Here is an 8,763-nt window from a genome sequence, read left to right on the forward strand (position 1 = left end):
CCAGTGTAACGGATGGATCCAACGGAATCAGGGAGCGAGCAGGTCGCATCTCGAAACCCTAATATGAAATCAAAGACTGTCTCCTTCGGACATATGGCGGCGTCGGCGGCAGAAACCGAAACCTTGTGCGGTTGGCCGGTGCAAGAAATGCTCCAACAGAGCAGCGTGGCGACCACGATCTCCGATCCCGAAAACCTCATCATCTCCCTCGTTCCTTTTTTTCCCCCTCGACTAACGAACGAACCAAAAATTGGCACCAAACCGAGCCGAAAAGAGTTTCCAAAAATAAAAAGTTAGGGGGGAAAAAAAAAGAAAAGAAAGGAAGTTTGGGGGAATGGAAAACCCTAATCGTATAGCGTACAGGATTTGAAGGGAAAAAGAGGGGAATGAGGGAGATGAAAGGAAGGTCGTGAAGACAGAGATGAGAGGATCTGACGTGGCAAAATCTGAATGGATAGATTCTTATTTTCTTCTTTTTTTTTCTGAAAAATGAATAAAAAAAAGAGGGGCTGGGTTGGTTTGGAAAATGGGGAGTGGGAAGAAGAAGAAGAAGAAGAAGAAGGGGGTTATTGCTATTGGTATCAGTTGGTGGGTGCGACGATCGGTGGTGGCAACGGCATCACCGTTCAGCTTTTACCAGTGCGTGAGAGTCTGAGAGAGAGGTTTCACTTGCTTGGTTCATTCTTTACCTTTTTCGTCAACAGATTAAAGCACTATGGTTGGTTTAAGTGTCTCGGCATGCTTTATATGCATGTCAGCCTTCACCTTATTTTTTATCTCCCCAAATATAAAAATAGTTAATTATTTATTGGAAAAGTATAGGTAACTAACAATATTTTTGAACAATATGTGAACAATGTGAATTAATAGGATTAAAAAAATAAATTAATTTTAAATTTAATTAGTAGTATTAAATTAGGATGTACTTGATTGGTGATTGTTCATATTGTTCAAGATGGTTATTATTTACCTAACACTTCCCAATCTTAATTTAATAGGTTCTTTTAAGTAGATAATTATTTTTGTAAACAATGTGAATAATATACTTTAAAATTGACCCAACAAAGTAAAAAATTACTCCACCTCATTGATGAATTTATTTTACAAGTTTATAAATTTATTCCAAATCTTAATGATTCATGAGAATATATATTTTAAATTTTTGCTTACGAACAAAAAATAATAGAAAAAACTACCAAAAATTCTCATAAATTTTATGAATGGTGACAAAAATACTCATAAATTAAAGAAATTAACTATGTATCTATGAGAGATGAGTTATTGGGTTTCGTACAACAAAAATATCCAAATTTTAATTTTTTGTTAATTTTTAAATAAGATTCACAAACTACCCCACCCTAACCTCGTTCTACCGTCACTCCCTCTTTTTCCACTTCTTTCTCTTTCCTCACTTTTCCTTCTCTAAAAAATTCTCAGAGTCACATAACTCTCCTCCTACTTTCTCACTGTCGTCCGCCACCCACCTATTCCATCACTGCCAATCTCCTCCCCTCTTACTGCATCCTCTTCTCACTCTTAAGGTGGCTACAATACCTTCGTCGCGCGCCTATGACCCAACCTAAGGAGAACGTCGCCGTGGCGCGCCTGTCCCAACCGAGGAGAACGTTGTCGTGGCGCACCTGACCCAGCCGAAGAGAATATTGTCGTCGCGCACCTGAGAAGAGAGAGGGGTCATGGTGCTGTCTGTATGCATAAAGAGGGTTCGAAAACTTATGACTAAAGTGGTTGAGGTCCGATCCTCCACCACCACCATTGATTTCAGGCTAGTCTGTTGTAGGAGTAGTTTTGGACTCCATGGCAAAGATTTTAAAAGTGTAGGTTGGGTTATGAAAGGTTGAAAAAGTGAGTTGAGGTTAATGGTGGAGTAGTTTGAAAATTTTATTAAAAAAATTAACAAAAAATTAGGGTTTTGATATTTTTGTTGTACGGAACCCATCTTTCAAGGTACATCGTTAATTTTCTTAGTTTATAGATAATTTTGTCAGTATTCGTAAATTTCATAAGTACTTTTGGTAGTTTTTCCAAAACAATATTTTAGGCCATGAAATAATAATAAAAACTTATGTTTAATAGTAAACTTATCCCGTTCTAGGGGTGTGTATGGCTCGGTCCGGTTCGAAAATCCGGTCCGGTTCCGAACACTTTAAGGGTTAATTTGATGTGATTTCACCGGGTCTAGGGTCGGGTAGGGTCTCAAAAATAGACTCGGTCATTATTTCCAGTCGGGTCTGGGCCATAGCTGGTGTCACCCGAACTCGGTCCGGTGGCCCGGTCATCATATACAATTAATATTTTGTGTTATTAGTGATGAATAAATGAATAATGGTTATTCTTATGTGGAATTTAAGTATTGTAAACCTTAATATTTTGTGTTATTAGTCATTATAAGACTATATGTTTAAAATGTATAAGACTTTAGACTAATACATAATACTGTGTTATTTGTATTAATTTAAATATTTGGTGACTTGGGTATTATTAAACAATATTAGTATTGATTATGGTTATGCTTTAATTTTAGAGAAGAGTTAGTTTTTATTATATTTTTTTAAGTGAATTTTACCATGTCAAATAATGGTTAGAATCTTGAAAATTTGGATATTTTCACATGCTAACTTATAAGAAGGTATTAAGGTAATGTAATATTAACGGCCTGATTTTTACCCGGTATAATCGTAGCCCGAAAGTGTATAGGTTTCATCGGGTCTAGAACCGGGTTCGAGTCTGACAAATAGACCCGGTATATATTTCGGGTCAAATTTAGATCACATCAAACCCAATTTTACCGACCCATTCACATCCCTATCCCGTAGATATAAATATTTGACATGTCCATCTACCACTTCAGAAATCAATCGTAGATCAATTATGATTAGATGGCATAACTATTTGAGTTATCCTTGCACCACTTCAGAAATCATGCATATGATTAATTTGATTAGATGATCCTTGGTGTGTTAAAATTCAACTCAAGCCACTCAATTTGATTAGAGTGAATCTTAATTTTTTTTTCTTTAATTATTTGTTAAAATATTATTTTTTATCATTCAATATCTTTTCTCATATTTTTCTTTTTGTCTCACTTAAAAAGTGTAAGGTAAAAAATCACATTTTACCAGAAAAAAAATTTGAAAAAATCAATTTCCCTATTTGATTCACCCAAAGTTACTTTCATACTCCTTGTTTAGGATGGAATATCATGTTACAATTTTAAAATGTAACAATCTAAAGGAGACTACAATTATAGTTACAAAATTTATTGTCTGTTATCAAATCAAAATTTAGATTATAATCACTTTAGGCTATCTTGAAAGAAATCCTTTCAATATGATATGAGGGACTATCTTTAATGCAGTAATAAAAGGGACTGTCTTTGATTCTTTAAGTGTTAGCTTTTAAAGGGAAATTAAATACTAGATCTCTCTCGACCCTTGAGTTCCCTCATAATTCCATGCTCATCAGTCATCATGCTAAAAAAAAACCAATTCATCTTCCTCATAAGTGCAAGGTTGTAGTAGCCAATTTGTTATGGCGATGAGAACACCAATTAAAATCGAATAAATGTGATAAGGAATTTAAACCAGGCAGTACACATAAGATAAAGAATCTCAAAACAATATCAATAGGATGGTGCAATGGTTATTTTCTTGTCAAAGACCAAAATCATCAGGTAATTTGGAATTTCTCCAAAAAAAAAAAAAAAAATAGTAGAAAGAATAGCTCCAACATATGATCAACCTAACTAACATCTAGAATAGACCTAATTTTGATGTCATTATACCAGTCTACAAAAATGAAAAAACAAAAGGGAACTTCTTGAAAAACAAGCATCTGAGTACTAGCAAGAAGCATGAGAAGCATCACACCAGAACTGCAAAATGATCTCTAATGGAGATGCCACCAGCACAAACTTCTGAATCTATCAACAAAATAATGCTGCCTCCAACCAATTTTCTGTCTAGTACCAAAAGGAAAAGGAATCAGCAGAGAGAGAGAGAGAGAGAGAGAGAGAGAATCTACATCTAGTGTAACTTTGATTTAACAAAACAAAAAACACAGAAAAGCATGCATAAGCAAATATTTCATGCTAACCACTATGTTGTTATCTCATCAAACAACCTGAAAAATTGAACCTTTTTCAGCAACAATTTGATCAAAGAGGTATCGAAGATCCCTAGACACACGAGTTCATCATAAAATAATTTTCTATACACTGAATATAAGGGTGTTTCATTACCTTTTCTAGGCTATCGCACTTCACAGGAAGTTGAGAATATACAAGCAGAGCCTTGTGGTTACCACCAGAGCACTCTGCAGAACTACCAGTCTACCATACATGTTTAATTCAGAAACTTTTTAATCCACTGCATATTTGTTAGTCAGCCTATCTGCACCCGAACTATCTGACTGCTAATGAAAGTCAGGCATACCCATAGAGTTGGTTTGAAGTATGTCAACTTGCTCACTCTTGGCATTCTCTGATAAGCAAGATTTATTTGCATTATCACTTTGCTTATCAAATGGGTTTAAAACACTGCTACCAAGAGCAACAGATTCACAACCTTGCAATGTTCCCTGCATAATGCTTTCATTAGCATATGTATCTATTGCAACATCATTATTGTGAGAACCAAGCCCTAATTGAGGCTCCATGAAAGCAGCATCAAAGGTACCAGCAGAAATATCATACAGATTTTCAAAAATCGAGGGTTGCTCATCATCAGGAGGAGTTAGTAAGTTACATTTCGAACTTGTCTGCAACAAATAGTCTATTCTGTGATTTTGGTCATTCAATGGATTCTTTTCCTCTGCAAAGCTTGTCACAAGCTCAACAGTTGGAGGATCGTGATTATCATTGACATTATTTCCTACTGAAAGATTAGGGGCAACATCAACCCCACCACAGTCAGAGGCACCTTCTGTGCACGTGCTTAAAGAAACATTATTTGTGTGGCCAGTGGGAAGGGAAATTCTCTTGTCAATAGGTAATAATTCACCGTCAAAACAGTCTCCGATAGCAGACTCTGTCAGCATAAAACTTTGCATTCTGTCTGAACTATTTATAGAAAAATGTTTCATTTCTTTCTGAGATGGAGGAAGAGAAAATCCATCAGAACTACTCTGCAATTGAGAATTACTAGAAACATCTTTAACTTCAGACTGATCACTACACAAAATGTGTTGCTTGTCATCCTTAGCAAGCTTTCCATCACTAATCTCTAAATTGTTGCCTATAAACCGTTTCCCCTCAGCATTTGGAAAAGGCCTGTTGCTTCCAGAACCTACATTCTGCTCATCTTCCACTAGTCTCTCAGAAACACCATCCCCATTGTTGTCAACAAGTGTTTGTGCATTTCCCCAGGGAGCAGTTTCATGGCATTTGGTACTAAAATCACTAACACCATTTCTTATGCACGTCACAGAATTCATTTCATCACAATGTTGAATAATACCACTCTCATTATTGGTGACAGGAGTTGGGAGAACCAAAGGAATAGGATTGCAGGCAGCACCACTAACTTCAATGATATCAACCGTGTTCTGATTTAGAACTCTATCTTCCTCAATTGAACATCCGCGAACTGAATTTACATTATGGGTACCATCCATCATGGATCGATAATTTGCAGTTTGATAGTCAAAGACTCCACCAATAAAATCTCCTAATTTACAACCCCCAGCCAAAGAGCTACTGGAATTCTCATTCAGAGTGTTTAGCTTCTCTCTTTCAGTTGATGATGGAACACTAACTTGCGTTTTATGGTGAGATTCTACAGATGTTCTAGCTAAACTTAGACAGCTTGCATCAGCATCAGGCTTTACGTCTCCAGCAGGGCCGTAACAAAGAACCTGCTGGATGGGAGGTGGACAGGGAAGAAAAGAAAACCCTAAAATTTCTGTCTTTCATTTTTGGAACAGAATAAGAAAAACATCACAAATATAATAGCTTACACTTCCAGATGGCACATTGATATTATACTGCGGACTGTCATCGGGATAACTAGATTTTACAATATTTATATCTTCTCCACAAAACGAAAGCAAGTGTGCAGAGACTTCCTTGAACGACTCAAACTGCTGCCCATAAGGGCTGCAAAGCAACAAATTAAGGAAATCCATTAAGAATCTAATATATGTATATATATGTATAAGAAGTTATAACTACAAGAAAGCATATATGCATGTCTCTACCATTAGAATTCAAGTTATGGCTATCACAACTAAATATTTTAATAAAATCTATTTGCCATCCTCAGAAATAATACTTGCAGCATTCTTGTTCGTTAGGGTGTGTTTGTGTTTTGATTTTGGAGGGAAATGGAGAGAAGAGAAGGGTTTGAAGATTCAAATGGAGTTCTCTTCAAAATCAAAACTCATCAACTAACTCCTAAAAAACAATTCTATCAATTTAATCCATCAACCTTCAAATCCCAACAATCTCACTCATCCCTCCATCCATTTTCTAATTTTTGTTTCTTAGTCAATTACTCCTAATTGATGGTAAACACCAACAGCAAATCAAAGAGGAAGACAGAGATAATAGGAGTTAGCCACATCAATTGTTATATTTTCACCAAACGAGAAATATTTTCAATTCATTGTTCAAAAAATAAAGTCAAAATTAATTGGATCAAACACAAAATGTGATGAAATGTCTTCTTGAGAATATCAGAAGTTAACAAAGAACATATTATCCCCCTCTCCCTCCCCAAAAAATTAAAAGAAAAAAAAAACAACAACAATGATTGGTTTGTAAAAACTTCACAATGAGAGTGTAATTAAAACTAGACTCGCTAAGAAAATTGAGTGTCATTCTCCACCGAGTTGATCATGTATAGGAAAAACTGATCAGTTTAAAAAAATGAAATATGCTAGGCTACAATAGCTTGCACTAGAAATATGCTTAGAATTAAATTCTTTAAGAAAGACCCACAAAAATAAAAATAAATTGACACTGGCCAAGCATCACAACAATGCGAAGAAAACAAACACGTGAACTTGAACACAATTCCCTCCAATGGAGAACTGTGAGACCAAAACAATAAAAAAATAAATAAATCAATCAATCAATAAACAATAGTTGAATTCAAGGCTTTGTTTTCTCGGATCTGCAAAGTACTATCACATGAAACCTTGATTGATATTACTAATACTATAATAGTGTTATAAAACTCTAGAACAACACATAAGTCTTGATAACAATAATGCTACAAATCTCTACCTCTATAGGATATATGCAAAGAACTATCACATTACAAATAACAATTCAGGGAAATGACACACATAGGTCAATTTAATTTCCATATACAAATCATTCAGCCGTTGAATTCGAACAATCAATTAAACACAACATACCACACTTTCATGCATCTATAGCTAGCAAAACAATCAAATGAAAGAAACAAAACTAAATAAAAATAAAATGAGCAAAGAGAAAAACCTTACGTAACGGCGACAAACAATGGAAGCACGACCGGCTCTCTTCTTGACAGAAAGCAAGACCTTCCACCCAGCCGGCAAGAAAGAACCAAGCTCACTCGCCTCGACAGTCATCTTCTTCTTCCTTTGACTACTCCACTCTCCCTTCAAACCCTCCAAGAACTCAACAACCTGAGCCTCATTCTCTAACCCCACCGTCCTCTTCTTCACCTCTTCCAAAACCGGGTCAACAAAACCCTCACCATCTTCCTTCTTCTTCGGTGGAGGCGGCGGAGGAAGAGGCGATGCTACTGGCACAATCGCCATCGAATTCTCGTTCTTCCGCGGCCGCCCTCGCTTCCGCTTCTTCATCGCGCTATCGTCCGCGACGTCGCAGATCGGAATGTTCTGGAGCGCGAAGACGTTCGGCTCCGGTGACTTGAACTCCCCCTGGAAGGGGACGAGTGCGTTATAGCCTACGCTGCTGCCTCCTCCCCCGCCGTCTCGCGCGGCGGTGCGGAGAGACTCCACGCCGAAGAGCTTCTGAAGCATTTCTATGATTTTGGAGTTTTCTTCGTCAAGGGGAATGNGGGCGGGTGAGGAGGTTAGGGAGAGCGAGTAAAGCTCCGATTGGGAGAGTTGGCGGAAGTCCACGAGATGGAGAGACTCGATTTGAAGGGAGCGGCGGCGTTCCTCGTCGTCTGCGGCGGAGGCGGAGGGCTCTGACGCCGTCGCCATTGCATTTGGGTTCGCCACCGTTACTTTGGTGTGTGCCTCGTTACGTGTGAGAGAGAGAAGCGGAAAGAGAGATTAGGAACTGAATCTGAAATCGAATTGGGGGCGAAAGATTGAATAATTGAAAATTTTCCATATATAAAAATATTAAAAATTGCTACCCTCTCCTCACTCTCAATATTTTTGTTTCAACTCTCCAAATACATTTTCTTAATTTACTTTTTTTTTATTGGTTAATTTATTTTCCTATCACGTGAGTGGTCAGTGCATGCACCAAAGTTAAACGGAATTCATGGGTAAGGGTAACTGTATGTCTGTAGGGATTAAGCCATTCAAGGACGGTTTAAAATGGCTGGGTGAACTGAAGCGGACAACATAGAAAAAATAATTTTTTACTTTTTCCCGAGGGTGATCATGGGCATTATTTTAAAACAAAAATAATACCGTATAACATAAAAAATATTAATTAAAATATAAAAATATAATATAACCTTACTAATTTCACTCTAAAATATATATTTTTATCGTAACAAATAACTTTGGACCAAATTGGATGACCCGAACCTGACACAAAAATAACATCAAGTA

The 8,763-nt window shown here is 36.8% G+C and overlaps 2 protein-coding genes across 4 annotated transcripts in view; both read right to left on the minus strand.

Moving 5' to 3' along the window:
- The window catches only part of LOC107606153 (5'-adenylylsulfate reductase-like 4), a 2,814-nt gene extending 2,308 nt beyond the window's left edge, over positions 1 to 506 (minus strand). The window contains exon 1 of the mRNA XM_016308144.2: positions 2 to 506. Within this exon, the coding sequence (XP_016163630.1) occupies positions 2 to 203 (202 nt within the window). The 5' untranslated portion in view covers positions 204 to 506. The remainder of the gene's footprint in view (position 1) is intronic.
- On the minus strand, positions 3,623 to 8,347 carry LOC107606151. Of its 3 annotated transcripts, none has more exons than XM_016308138.2 (4): positions 7,463 to 8,347; positions 5,974 to 6,112; positions 4,259 to 5,874; positions 3,623 to 3,975 (listed from the first exon to the last, which is right to left on the minus strand). In XM_016308138.2, the coding sequence occupies exons 1-3, from the start codon at positions 8,176 to 8,178 to the stop codon at positions 4,432 to 4,434; spliced, it is 2,298 nt and encodes a 765-aa protein (XP_016163624.1). In that variant the 5' UTR covers positions 8,179 to 8,347; the 3' UTR covers positions 3,623 to 3,975; positions 4,259 to 4,431. The 3 variants fall into 3 exon arrangements, with proteins under 3 accessions (XP_016163624.1, XP_016163623.1, XP_016163625.1); XM_016308137.2 differs by having other exon boundaries at positions 3,623 to 3,979; positions 7,463 to 8,346; XM_016308139.2 differs by having other exon boundaries at positions 3,623 to 3,979; positions 4,259 to 5,871; positions 7,463 to 8,345.

This window comes from Arachis ipaensis, chromosome B07, assembly GCF_000816755.2.
Source record: "Arachis ipaensis cultivar K30076 chromosome B07, Araip1.1, whole genome shotgun sequence".
In the NCBI taxonomy this organism is placed as follows: Eukaryota; Viridiplantae; Streptophyta; class Magnoliopsida; order Fabales; family Fabaceae; genus Arachis; species Arachis ipaensis.